Source organism: Bombina bombina, chromosome 5 (genome assembly GCF_027579735.1).
Source record: "Bombina bombina isolate aBomBom1 chromosome 5, aBomBom1.pri, whole genome shotgun sequence".
Taxonomy (NCBI): domain Eukaryota; kingdom Metazoa; phylum Chordata; class Amphibia; order Anura; family Bombinatoridae; genus Bombina; species Bombina bombina.
In genome coordinates this window covers 892,302,870-892,317,943 of record NC_069503.1, presented here as the reverse complement: position 1 = coordinate 892,317,943, position 15,074 = coordinate 892,302,870, and the positions used below count along the sequence as shown (strand labels likewise).

Sequence of the window (15,074 nt, the reverse complement as noted above, 5' to 3'; positions counted from 1 at the left end):
TTGGTAGGAATAATTTTTATTGTTTTTGGATAATTTCGTTTGTTATTTTTTGTAATGGTAGTTTTTTTGTTGTTGTAATTTTAGTGTTTTTTATTTTGTAATGGTATGTTTTAGTGTAAGGCAGCTTAGGTTTTATTTTTATTTCACAGGTAAGTTTGTATTTATTTTAACTAGGTAGTTAGTAAATAGTTAATAACTATTTACTAACTAGTCAAGCTAGTTAAAATAAATACAAACTTTCCTGTGAAATAAAAATAAAACCTAAGCTAGCTACAATATAACTATTAGTAATATTGTAGCTAGCTTAGGTTTTATTTCACAGGTAAGTTACTTTGTTTTTAAATTTAAATAGGTATTATTAGTTAATAATTGTTACTTTAATTTAGTTATATTTTAATTATGTTAAAGTTAGGGGGTTTTAGGTTTAGGGTTAGTTGGTGTTAGGTTAAGGAGTTAATATAGGTAAATTACTTTGTATTTAGATTTAAATAGGTATTATTAGTTAATAATTGTAACTTTAATTTAGTTATATTTTAATTATGTTAAAGTTAGGGGGTGTTAGGTTTAGGGTTAGGTTTAAAGTTAGGGGGTGTTAAGTTTAGGGGTTAATATAGGTAAGTTACTTTTGGCCAGACATCGCCGACACCTACATTATACTTATGAACCCCTAATCTGCTGCACCCCAACATCGCAGACACCTACATTATATTTATTAACCCCTAATCTGCTGCCCACAACATCGCTGACACCTACATAATGTTATTTACCCCTAATCTGCCACCCCCAACGTAGCCGCCACTATAATAAACATATTAACCCCTAAACCGCCGTACTCCCGCATTGCAAACACTAGTTAAATATTATTAACCCCTAATCTGCCGCCCCCAACATTATATTTATTAACCCCTAAATCTAAGTCCTAACCCTATCAACCCCTAACTAAAATATAATTTAAATAAATTGTTTTTATTTATATTTGTTTGAATTATATTTAAGTTAGGGGGTGTTAGGGTTAGGGTTAGACTTAGGTTTAGGGGTTAATAAATTTAGTATTGTGGCGGCGATGTTAGGGACAGCAGATTAGGGGTTGATAATATTTAACTAATGTTTGCGAGGCGGAAGGGGTTAATATGTTTATTATAGTGGCGGCGATGTCGAGAGGGGCAGAATAGGGGTTAATAATTTTAATTTAGTGTTTGCGATGCCGGAGGGCCTCGGTTTAGGGGTTAATAGGTAGTTTATGGGTGTTAGTGTACTTTTTAGCACTTTAGTTATGAGTTTTATGCTACAGCGTTGTAGTGTAAAACTCATAACTACTGACTTTAGAATGCGGTACGAATCTTGATGGGGTAGGCTGTACCGCTCACTTTTTGGCCTCCCTGGACAAGCTCGTAATACCGGCGCTATGGAAGTCCCATAGAAAAAAGACTATACGCAATTTGCGTAAGTTGATTTGCGGTAAGGCCAAAAAAGTGTGCGGGACAGCTGTACCTACAAGACTCGCTGCTAACGCTGCTTTTTTACTCATAACGCAAGACTCGTAATCTAGCCTTTTGTATTTAGATTTAAATAGGTATTATTAGTTAATAATTGTAACTTTAATTTAGTTATATTTTAATTATGTTAAAGAGACACTGAACCCAAAATTATTCTTTCGTGATTCAGATAGAGCATGCCATTTTAAGCAACTTTCTAATTTACTCCTATTATCAAATTTTCTTCATTCTCTTGGTATGTTTATTTGAAAAGCAAGAATGTAAGTTTAGATGCCGGCCCATTTTTGGTGAACAAACTGGGTTGTCCTTGCTGATTGTACAGCGCCAATAAACAAGTGCTGTCCATGGGTCTGGACCAAACATTTGCTGGCTCCTTAGCTTAGATGCCTTCTTTTTCAAATAAAGATAGCAAGAGAACAAAGACAAAATTGATAATAGAAGTAAATTAGAAAGTTGCTTAAAATTACATGCTCTATCTGAATCATGAAAGAAAAAAATCTGGGTTCAGTATCCTTTTAAAGTAAGGGGGTGTTAGGTTTAGGGGGTGTTAGGCTTAGGGGTTAATATAGGTAAGTTACTTTGTATTTAGATTTAAATAGGTATTATTAGTTAATAATTGTAACTTTAATTTAGCAATATTTTAATTATGTTAAAGATAGGGGGTGTTAGGGTTAGGGTTTGGGTTAAGGGGTGTTAGGTTTAGGGGTTAATATAGGTAAGTTACTTTGTATTTAGATTTAAATAGGTATTATTAGTTAATAATTGTAACTTGAATTTAGTTATATTTTAATTATGTTAAAGTTAGGGGGTGTTAGGTTTAGGGTTAGGGGGTGTTAGGTTTAGGGGTTAATATGGGTAAGTTACTTTGTATTTAGATTTAAATAGGTATTATTAGTTAGATAAATTAATTTCTTCTATGGTACGACGAGTCCACGGATTCATCCTTTACTTGTGGAATATTATCCTCCTGCTAACAGGAAGTGGCAAAGAGCACCACAGCAGAGCTGTCTATATAGCTCCTCCCTTAGCTCCACCTCCCAGTCATTCGACCGAAGGTACAGGAAGAAAAAGGAGAAACTACAAGGTGCAGAGGTGACTGAAGTTTAAAATCAAAAAATATAATCTGTCTTAAAATGACAGGGCGGGCCGTGGACTCATCGTACCATAGAAGAAATTAATTTATCAGGTAAGCATAAATTTACTTTTCTTCTATAAAGTATGACGAGTCCACAGATTCATCCTTTACTTGTGGGATACAATACCAAAGCTACAGAACACGGATGAACGTGAGGGACAAGACAGATGGTTAAACAGAAGGCACCACTGCTTGAAGAACTTTTCTCCCAAAAATAGCCTCAGAAGAAGCAAAAGTATCAAATTTGGAAAATTTGGAAAAGGTATGAAGCGAAGACCAAGTCGCAGCCTTACAAATCTGTTCAACAGAAGCATAATTTTTAAAAGCCCATGTGGAAGCCACCGTTCTAGTAGAGTGAGCTGTAATCCTTTCAGGAGGCTGCTGTCCAGCAGTCTCGTATGCCAAACGGATGATGCTTTTCAGCCAAAAAGAAAGAGAGATAGCCGTAGCTTTTTGACCTCTACGTTTTCCAGAATAGACAACAAACAAAGAAGACGTTTGACAGAAATCTTTGGTTGCTTGCAAGTAAAACTTCAAAGCACGAACCACGTCCAATTTGTGCAACAGACGCTCCTTCTTAGAGGAATATTAGGACACAGAGAAGGAACAACAATTTCCTGATTGATATTCCTATTAGTAACAACCTTAGGAAGGAATCCAGGTTTGGTACACAAAACCACCTTATCAGCATGGAAAACAAGATAAGGCGAGTTGCATTGCAATGCAGATAATTCAGAAACTCTTCGAGCTGAAGAGATAACAACTAAAAACAGAACTTTCCAAGATAGAAGCTTAATATCTATGGAATGCATAGGTACAAACGGAACCCCTTGAAGAACTTTAAGAACTAAATTCAAACTCCATGGTGGAGCAACAGGTTTAAACACAGGGTTGATTCTAACTAAAGCCTGGCAGAACGACTGAACGTCTGGAACATCTGCCAGACGTTTGTGCAGTAGAATTGATAAAGCAGATATCTGTCCCTTTAAGGAACTAGCTGAAAGCCCCTTCTCCAATCCTTCTTGGAGAAAGAACAAAATCCTAGGAATCCTGATCTTACTCCATGAGTAGCCTTTGGATTCGCACCAATAAAGATATTTACGCCATATCTTATGATAAATTTTCCTAGTGACAGGCTTTCGAGCCTGAATCAAGGTATTTATGACCGACTCAGAGAAACCCCGCTTGGATAAAATCAAGCGTTCAATCTCCAAGCAGTCAGCCGCAGAGAAACTAGATTTGGATGCTGGAACGGACCTTGAATCAGAAGTTCCTATCACAGGGGCAGAGTCCATGGTGGAAGAGATGACATGTCCACCAGGTCTGCATACCAAGTCCTGCGTGGCCACGCAGGTGCTATCAAAATCATCTCTTTCACTTTACCCTTCCTAGTACTTAGAGTAGGCAAAGAGAATGACTGGGGGGTGGAGCTAAGGGAGGAGCTATATAGACAGCTCTGCTGTGGTGCTCTTTGCCACTTCCTGTTAGCAGGAGGATAATATTTCACAAGTAAAGGATGAATCCGTGGACTTGTCGTACCTTATAGAAGAAATTGATAATAAAGTAAATTAGAAAGTTGGTTGCAAGACTAGTTGCCAAAGGCAACATTATAAAACATCCCTGGCAACCAAGAAAAGTTTTTTTTCTCATGATACAACATAATATTTAACTAAATATTAAATTAAGAAAACAATTTAACATTTTAAGTAATGTGTCTCGTATACTTTAGGTTTGCTCAGATATTATGTACCCTATAAGTCTGGTTAGATATATACATCATGTAGTCCCCATAGCCCCTTTTATTAAAATGTAAAGGGACTTTAAAGAAACAAAGTATGTGTGTGTATGTGGGGGGTGGGGGTGGAACAGAGGGGTACACAGTGAAATAAGATAAGGAGGATTTTGCTCTCCCTCCAAGCTCAACCCAGCTGATTAGACTGTGGTTTAAAACAACTTTTTCCTATATAGAAACAAACCTAAATGAACAATTCCCCATTCTATTTAAACTCTGCAGCTCGTATAACAATCCAATAGAAACACATTAAAGGGAAACCAATTTTACAGTATACTGTCCCTTTAATGGAAAATGGAAATTATTTTTTGTAATATAGTGCATAGTAAATTTCACCTCTATGCTTCCAGAAAGAACACTATAGCAATAATTTCTCATTTATGGCATACTTAAGTTGGACATGGGAGAGCGTGCAAAAGTCCAGTAAATGTTCAGTTCAGGCCTGTGACATCTACTTAAAGGGACAGTCTAGTAAAAAATAAACATTCGTGATTCAGACTGGGCATGCAATTTTAAACAACTTTCCAATTTAATTTTATCATCAATTTTGCTTTGTTTTCTTGGTATTCTTAGTTAAAAACTAAACTTAGGTAGGTCATATGCTAATTTCTTAGCCCTTGAAGGCTGCCTCTTATCTTAATACATTTTGACAGATTTTCACAACTAGAGGGAGTTAGTTCATGTGTGCCATATAGATAACATTGTGCTCCTGTATGTCGAGTTACCCAGGAGTCAGCACTGATAGGCTAAAATGCATTCCTGTTAAAAGAACTAAAATAAGGGGGCAATCTACAGAGACTTTAGATACAAGGTAGAAAGTATATTAATATAACTGTATTGGTTATGCAAAACTGGGGAATGGGTAATAAAGTGATTATCTATCTTTTTAAACAATAACAATTCTGGTGTAGACTGTCCCTTTAAGTGTGCCTTAGGGAAAGTCATAGAAATTTGGAAGTTAAATATCCCTTTAATGTTACAAAGGTTTTATTTCCCCTGCAATGTGAATAGTATTTTGCCTGCTACTACATCTTTCCTAAAGTGATGGCATTTTCCAGTCCACTGGTGTTTTCAAACTTTATTGTACACAATTCATGGCAACTTATAGCAAATGCTGATGCTTTCTATACGCCAGTGCGCCAGTTTTGAGTTATTATGTTTACAATGTAATGCACAATACAGTTAGGGCTTACCATGAACAACTGCAGCAACAGCACCAACAGAAGCAACATGCATTAGATCCCCTGTTCCCAACACCTTGCTGTGCCTGGGTGGCACTCGCTGTCTCCTGATGCACTGACATCTGCCGCTTGCGCATTTCCATCCGCTCAGATCCCATGGGCTGCAAACAAGAAAAACAACTGCATGAGATAAATGTACAGAGAACAATAGAATTTTAATCTTAATGATCTCTAAAAGCAACAGTGAAATTATTCAGAAGGTGGTTGTTATAGCTGATTTAGGCTGCTGGCAAAAACCTATAGGGAGTCAAGACCCACTTTTAAAGCAATGAAACAAAACATGATAATGTTGTAAGTGCTCATTTTCATATCACTTCTTGGAATAGTTGTCAGCTGTAGATTTTTTTTCGCATGAAATGGTGTGATATAATTCAGCTATGGTTATATTCCAGAAATGTAGAAATCAAATGTAGAAATTAAAATTGTCTTTTTCTTGTTACAGTATTATGTTATCAGGTCAAATTTATTAAAACAAATTGGAAATCAATCAAAACAAACTTGCTACACATTTTTCTAGGCAATTTATAATGGTTTCATCCAATTATTTTCTGAAATACTATATATATATATATATATACACACACATACACACAAGTTATATTATAATGCACAAAATAAATAATCTAATACTCAGGAGCTACAATGTGTTCAGCTACATGTAACCCCTATGCTGTAGGTTAAAGGGATAGGAAAGTCAAAATTAAACTTGCATGATTCCGACAGAGCATGTAATTTTAAGTCACTTTTAAATTCAGTTCCATTTTCAAATGTGCTTTGTTCTCTTGGTATAGAAAAAGGTGGAATAAACTAATACTAAGGGCGCGATCCGATATATTAACCCCTAAACCGCCATAGCCCACAACGCAATAAGCCTAATTATTAACCCCTAAACCGCCATAGCCCACAACGCAATTAACCTATTTAATTATTAACCCCTAAACTGCCATAGCCCACATAGGCTATTAAATGTATTAACCCCTAATCTGCCGCCGCCAACGTTGCCACCACTATAATAAAGTTATTAACCCCTAAACCTAAGTCTAAGCCTAACCCTAACATCCCCCTAACTTAAATATTATTTAAATCTAAATAAAATTAATATTATTAACTAAATTATTCCTATTTAAAACTAAATACTTACCTATAAAATAAACCCTAAGATAGCTACAATATAATTAATAATTACATTGTAGCTATTTAAGGATTTATTTTTATTTTACAGGCAACTTTGTATTTATTTTAACTAGGTACAATAGCTATTAAATAGTTAATAACTATTTAATAGCTACCTAGTTAAAATAATTACAAATTTACCTGTAAAATAAAACCTTGTAAAAATAAAACCAATCGGATAGAATGCGAGCTTAATCCTATTAGCTGATTGGATCAGCCAATCGGATTGAACTTCAATCCGATTGGCTGATTGCATCAGCCAATCAGATTTTTCCTTCCTTAATTCCGATTGGCTGATAGAATCCTATCAGCCAATCGGAATTCAAGGGACACCATCTTGGATGACGTCATTTAAAGGAACCTTCATTCGTCGTTAGTCCGTCGGCCAGGAAGGATGCTCCTCGTCAGATGTCTTCAAGATGGTGCCGCTCCTCGTCGGATGGAAGAAGATAGAAGATGCCGCTTGGATGAAGACTTATGCGCGGATGGAGGACCACTTGTGCCCGGATCGGATGAAGACTTATGCCCAGCTGGGTGAAGACGTCTCAAGGTAGGGTGATCTTCAATGGGGTAGTGTTAGGTTTTTTTAAGGGGGGATTGGGTGGGTTTTAGAGTAAGGTTGGGTGTGGGTGGTGGGTTTTAATGTTGGGGGGGTTGTATTTCTTTTTTTACAGGTAAAAGAGCTGATTACTTTGGGGCAATGCCCCGCAAAATGCCCTTTTAAGGGCTATTTGTAATTTAGTATAGGGTAGGGCATTTTATTATTTTGGGGGGCTTTTTTATTTTATTAGGGGGCTTAGATTAGGTGTAATTAGTTTAAACTTCTTGTATTTTTTTTTATTTTCTGTAATTTAGTGGGGGGGGTTTTGTACTATAGTTTATTTTATTTCATTGTATTTAATTTTAGGTAATTGTAGTTAATTTATTTATTTAATTTAATGATAGTGTAGTGTTAGGTGTAATTGTAACTTAGGTTAGGTTTTATTTTACAGGTAAATTTGTAATTATTTTAACTAGGTAGCTATTAAATAGTTATTAACTATTTAATAGCTATTGTACCTAGTTAAAATAAATACAAAGTTGCCTGTAAAATAAAAATAAATCCTAAAATAGCTACAATGTAATTATTAATTATATTGTAGCTATCTTAGGGTTTATTTTATAGGTAAGTATTTAGTTTTAAATAGGAATAATTTAGTTAATAATAGTAATATTATTTAGATTGATTTAAATAATAATTAAGTTAGGGGGGTGTTAGGGTTAGGGTTAGACTTAGGTTTAGGGGTTAATAACTTTATTATAGTGGCGGCGACGTTGGCAGCGGCAGATTAGGGGTTAATACATTTAATAGGCTATGTGGGCTATGGCGGTTTAGGGGTTAATACTAGAATAGGTTTATTGCAGTGTGGGCTATGGCGGTTTAGGGATTAATACAGTTTATTAGTTATTGCGGTGGGGGATTGCGGTTGACAGGTAGATAGACATTGCGCATGCGTTAGTTTATGTGTTAGTTTATTTTTGCAGGCATTTTAGGGAGTTACGGTGCTCCCATACTCAGCGCAAGGCCTGCTACGGCTGCATTTTATGGCGAGGTGAAAATTTCTCCTTTTTCGCCACGTAAGGCCTTGCGCTGGATATTGGATACCGATTTACGACGCGGTCCCATGTTAGCCTATGGGAGTAAAAATTGTGAGCGACGGGTGAAATATACGGCCGTAACTTGTATGCTACGCCGTATATGTAATACCAAAATCACGCAAAATCTGGCGTCGCCGGCTTTTGCGGGCGACGCTGCATATGTGATCGAGGCCTAAAAGTATAAGGAAGCAATGGTTATACATCAAACACTTATTTTCTCTAAAAGTAAAACACAATCTACTACCATAACTTGGTTTTAATATTACATTTTTTCACTAAAATGCATAGTAAAGGTATATAGAATGAAATTTAGCAATAAAAATCTTGCAATAAAAATCTTATAAAAAAATCATACACTAAAATTCATACAATAAAAAAATAAAAAACGTGCACTTATTGCTACCAAAGAGGATGTCTCCTCTGTGGTGATTGGTACAAATATTAAATATCACCTTTCGTATAGCTGTGTTAAACTTAAATACCACCTTGTAAATCGATACCACCTTTAAATGTTGGGTATTGATATAATGATCGTTTTTGTTACACTTAACTCTTAGATTAGTAGTGAGACTGATCTTTTAAATAGCACACAGGATTAAAGTAAGTTTAGTGCTTCTTGAGCTTCCACAATAACTTGTTCTCTTGGTATTCCTTGTTGAAAATGAATACGCACATATCCTACGCTAGTGGGAGCTGCTGCTAATTGGTGCCTGCACACATTTGTCTCTTGTGATTGGCTAACTAGATGTATTCATCTTGCTGCCAGTAGTGCAATGCTGTTCCTTCAGCAAAGGATACCAAGAGAACAAAGCAAATTTGATATTGGAAGTAAATTTGAAATTTGTTTAAAATTGTATGTTCTATACAAATCATCAAATACAATTTTTGAGTTTTCGGTCCCTTTAAATACAGACAAGTTGAGAAATAAACGTCTAGATTTAGAGTTTGGCGTTAGCCGTCAAAAGCAGTGTTAAGGGGTCCTAACGCTGCTTTTTACCGCCCGCTGGTATTTAGAGTCAGGTCTACCGCTCACTTCCCTACAGCGATTCCAGGCTACCGCAGATCCCCTTACGCCAATTGCGTATCCTATCTTTTCAATGGGATCTGCCTAACGCTGGTATTTGGAGTCTTGGGAGAAGTGAGTGGTAGACCCTCTACCGACAAGACTCCTAACGCCAAAAAAAGTCAGTAGTTAAGAGCTTTATGGGCTAACGCCGGAATATAAAGCTCCTAACTACTGTGCTCTAAAGTACACTAACACCCATAAACTACCTATGTATCCCTAAACCGAGGCCCCCCCCCCACATCGCCGCCACTCTAATAAAATTTTTTAACCCCTAATCTGCCGACCGGACACCGCCGCCACCTACATTATCCCTATGAACCCCTAATTTGCTGCCCCTAACATCGCCGACCCCTATAATATATTTATTAACCCCTAATCTGCCCCCCCCCACGTCGCCGCTACCTAACTACAGTTAATAACCCCTAATCTGCCGACCGGACCTCGCCGCCACTATAATAAATGTATTAACCCCTAAACCGCCGCACTCCCGCCTCACAAACACTAGAATAAATAGTATTAACCCCTAATCTGCCCTCCCTAACATTGCCGCCACCTACCTACAATTATTAACCCCTAATCTCCCGCCCGCACCGTCGCCGCTACTATAATAAAGTTATTAACCCCTAAACCTAACTCTAACCCTAACCCTAACACCCCCCCTAACATAAATATAATTTATATTAAGCGAAATAATATTCCTATAATTAACTAAATTATTCCTATTTAAAACTAAATACTTACCTATCAAATAAACCCTAATATAGCTACAATATAAAAAAATAATTACATTGTAGCTATTTTAGGATTTATATTTATTTTACAGGCAACTTTCTATTTATTTTAACTAGGTACAATAGCTATTAAATAGTTAATAACTATTTAATAGCTACCTAGTTAAAATAAATACAAAATTACCTGTAAAATAAATCCTAACCTAAGTTACAATTAAACCTAACACTACACTATCATTAAATTAATTAAATAAATTACCTACAATTACCTAAAATAAAATACAATAAAATAAACTATTCTATAATACAAAAAAACAAACAAACACTAAATTACAAAAATAAAAAAGAATTACAACCAGTTTAAACTAATTACACCTAATCTAAGCCGCCATATAAAATAAAAAAGCCCCCCCAAATAAAAAATTCCATACCCTATTCTAAAATACAAAAGTAATCAGCTCTTTTACCAGCCCTTAAAAGGGCTTTTTGCGGGGCCTTGCCCCAAAGTAATCAGTTCTTTTGCATGAAAATAAAAATATAATACCCCCCCAACATTACAACCCACCACCCACATACCCCTACTCTAACCCACCCAAACCCCCCTTAAAAAAACCCATCACTAACCCCCTGAAGATCTCCCTACCTTGAGTCGTCTTCACCCAGACGAGCCGAATTCTTCATCCAAGCGGAGCAAGAAGATGTCCTCCATCCGGTAGAAGTCTTGATCCAAGCGGCAAAGAAGAGGTCCTCCATCCGGGCAAAGTCTTGATCCAAGCGGCAAAGAAGAGGTCTTCCATCCGGGCGATGTCTTCTTCCAAGCGGCATCTTCTATCTTCTTTCTTACGGATCCATCTTCATCCCGCCGACGCGGAACATCCTCCTTCCCCGACAGATGAAGGTTCCTTTAAGGGACGTCATCCAAGATGGCGTCCCTTCAATTCCGATTGGCTGATAGAATTCTATCAGCCAATCGGAATTAAGGTAGAAAAAATCTGATTGGCTGATGCAATCAGCCAATCAGATTGAAGTTCAATCCGATTGACAGGATGGAGGACATCTTCTTGCTCCGCTTGGATGAAGAATTCGGCTCCGCTGGGTGAAGACGACTCAAGGTAGGGAGATCTTCAGGGGGTTAGTGATAGGTTTTTTTAAGGGGGGTTTGAGTGGGTTAGAGTAGGGGTATGTGGGTGGTGGGTTGTAATGTTGGGGGGTATTGTATTTTTATTTTCATGCAAAAGAGCTGATTACTTTGGGGCAAGGCCCCGCAAAAAGCCCTTTTAAGGGCTAGTAAAAGAGCTGATTACTTTTGTATTTTAGAATAGGGTAGGGAATTTTTTATTTTGGGGGGCTTTTTTATTTTATTAGGGGGCTTAGATTAGGTGTAATTAGTTTAAACTGCTTGTAATTCTTTTTTATTTTTTGTAATTTAGTGTTTTTTTTTTTTTGTATTATAGAATAGTTTATTTTATTGTATTTTATTTTAGGTAATTGTAGGTAATTTATTTAATTAATTTAATGATAGTGTAGTGTTAGGTTTAATTGTAACTTAGGTTAGGATTTATTTTACAGGTAATTTTGTATTTATTTTAACTAGGTAGCTATTAAATAGTTATTAACGATTTAATAGCTATTGTACCTAGTTAAAATAAATAGAAAGTTGCCTGTAAAATAAATATAAATCCTAAAATAGCTACAATGTAATTATTTATTTGATAGGTAAGTATTTAGTTTTAAATAGGAATAATTTAGTTAATTATAGGAATATTATTTCGTTTAATATAAATTATATTTATGTTAGGGGGGTGTTAGGGTTAGAGTTAGGTTTAGGGGTTAATAACTTTATTATAGTAGCGGCGACGGTGTGGGCGGGAGATTAGGGGTTAATAATTGTAGGTATGTGGCGGCGATGTTAGGGAGGGCAGATTAGGGGTTAATACTATTTAGTCTAGTGTTTGCGAGGCGGGAGTGCGGCGGTTTAGGGGTTAATACATTTATTATAGTGGCGGCGAGGTCCGGTCGGCAGATTAGGGGTTAATAAGTGAAGTTAGGTAGTGGCGACGTTAGGGGGGCAGATTAGGGGTTAATAAATATAATATAGGGGTCGGCGATGTTAGGGGCAGCAGATTAGAGGTTCATAAGTATAATGTAGGTTGCGGCAGTGTACGGAGCGGCAGATTAGGGGTTAATAGTATAATGCAGGTGTCAGCGATAGCGGGGGCGGCAGATTAGAGGTTAATAAGTGTAAGGTTAGAAGTGTTTAGACTCGGGGTACATGTTAGGGTGTTAGGTGCAGACTTAGAAAGTGTTTCCCCATAGGAAACAATGGGGCTGCGTTAGGAGCTGAAAGCTGCTTTTTTGCAGGTGTTAGGTTTTTTTTCAGCCCAAAATGCCCCATTGTTTCCTATGGGGATATCGTGCACGAGCACGTTTTGCCAGCTTACCGCTACCGTAAGCAACGCTGGTATTGAGGGTTGAAGTGGTGCTAAGTTAGGCTCAACGCAACCTTTTTTGAGCCTAACGCAGCCCCTCAGACAACTCTAAATACCAGCGTTGTTGGAAGGGTGCGTTGGCAAAAAAAGCAGCGTTAGCTACGCAGCTTTTTACCGACAAAACTCAATCTAGCCGAAAGAATCCCCTAATGGTCCTGGACAAAGATTGCTGGATCTACCAGGGGCTAATTTAAATTTTCTCCCAGTGGTTTCAAAAATCTTTGCATATCTATAAAGAATTGTTTGTGGTGCAGTATAAGGTGTTATCCCCCATACCAAGTGCAATATGGTTTGTTCATCTCTCAGGGGGCCTAATATTCTAAACGTCACCGGCATGGAGAGAAGTCATGTAAAACCTTATATTGTAATGTAGTAGTCTCTGTTTCATAAAAAAAAAAAACACTACATAGCAACATGTCTTAAAGGGACGGTGAAGTAAAAAATAAACTTGGATGATTCTGATGGAACATGGCATTTTAAGACACTTTTAAATTCATTTAAATTTTCAAATATGCTTCATTCTCCTGGTATTCCTTGTTGAAAAAGAATATGCACCTAAGTATCTACACTAGTGGGAGCTAGCTGCTGATTAGTGCTTGCACACATTTGTCTCTTGTGATTGGCTAACTCGATATGTTCATCTAGCTGCTAATGCTGTTCCTTTAGCAAAGGATAACAAAGGAATGAAGCAAATTTGACAATAGAAGTAAATTGAAAAGTTGTTTAAAATTGTATGTTCTATCCAAATCATTAAAGAATATTGTGGGGTTTCCTGTCCCCTTAACCCCTTAACGACTGAGGACTAATCACTTCCAGCTGTTTTCCGGTTATTGCAGGATGCCTCGATATTGAGGCATCCTGCAATAACATTTTTTACCTCTCCGGTGCAGAGAGAGCCACTCTGTGGCCCTCTCTGCACCGGACATCGATGGCCGCATTCGTTGGTGGGTGGGAGCTGAAGTGGAAGGTGGGTGGGCGGCCATCGATGGCTTCTTGGTAAAAGAGGGGGGCGGGATCGGGGGCGGTATCGCCGGGGGCGCGCACGGGCGCGCGCGCGTGCACGGGGGGTGGTGGGCGGGCGCGTGCACGGGGAGGGAGCGGGTGGGAACCACTTACACTACAGAAAGGATTTTTTATTATGGGGAGAAAGGAGGGATAAAATCCCTGAATAAAGTAATCTAAGGGATCTGGGAGGGGGTGGGGGATTAGTCTTGGGGGGGGGGGGGAAGCTACACTGCAGAAAAAACAAAAATAAAAAAAAAATAGACATTTTTACATGCAAACTGGGTACTGGCAGACAGCTGCCAGTACCCAAGATGGCCCCCAATAAGGCAGAGGGGGAGGGTTAGAGAGCTGTATTGGGGGGGATCAGGGAGGTTGGGGGCTAAGGGGGGAATCTTACACAGCAGCATATGTAAATATGCTATATATAAAAAAAGGATACCTTTTATTTTAGTACTGGCAGACTTTCTGCCAGTACTTAAGATGGCGGGGACAATTTTTGGGGTGGGGGAGGAAAGAGAGCTCTTTGGGAGGGATCAGGGGGTCTGATGTGTCAGGTGGGAAGCTGATCTCTACACTAAAGCTAAAATTAACCCTGCAAACTCCATACAAGCTACCTAATTAACCCCTTCATTGCTGGGCATAATTCACGTGTTGTGCGCAGTGGCATTTAGCGGCCTTCTAATTACCAAAAAGCAACACCAAATCCATATATGTCTGCTATTTTTGAACAAAGGAGACCCCAGAGAAGAATTTACAACCATTTGTGCCATAATTGCACAAAATGTTTGTAAATGATTTCAGTGAGAAATCTAAAATTTTGAAAAATTTAACGTTTTTCTTTATTTGATCGCATTTGGCGGTGAAATGGTGGCATGAAATATACCAAAATGGGCGTAGATCAATACTTTGGGTTGTCTACTACACTAAACTAAAGCTAAAATTACCCCAAAAAGCTCCCTACATGCTCCCTTATTAACCCCTTCCCTGCTGTGCATAATACATGCATGGTGCGCAGTGGCATTTAGCGGCCTTCTAATTACCAAAAAGCAACGTCAAAGCCATATATGTCTGCTATTTCTGAACAAAGGGGATTCCAGAGAAAAATTTACAACCATTTATGCCATAATTGCACAAGCTGTTTGTAAATAATTTCAGTGAGAATCCTAAAGTTTGTGAAAAAATTTGTGAAAAAGTGAACAATTTTTTTTATTTGATCGCATTTGGCGGTGAAATGGTGGCATGAAATATACCAAAATGGGCCTAGATCAATACTTTGGGATGTCTTCTAAAAAAAAATATATACATGTC

The 15,074-nt window shown here is 37.6% G+C and overlaps 1 protein-coding gene across 1 annotated transcript in view; it reads right to left on the bottom strand.

Moving 5' to 3' along the window:
- The window catches only part of RGS20 (regulator of G protein signaling 20), a 32,830-nt gene extending 27,065 nt beyond the window's left edge, over window positions 1-5,765 (bottom strand). The window contains exon 1 of the mRNA XM_053715041.1: window positions 5,617-5,765. Within this exon, the coding sequence (XP_053571016.1) occupies window positions 5,617-5,762 (146 nt within the window). The 5' untranslated portion in view covers window positions 5,763-5,765. The remainder of the gene's footprint in view (window positions 1-5,616) is intronic.
- Window positions 5,766-15,074: the final 9,309 nt, after the last annotated feature.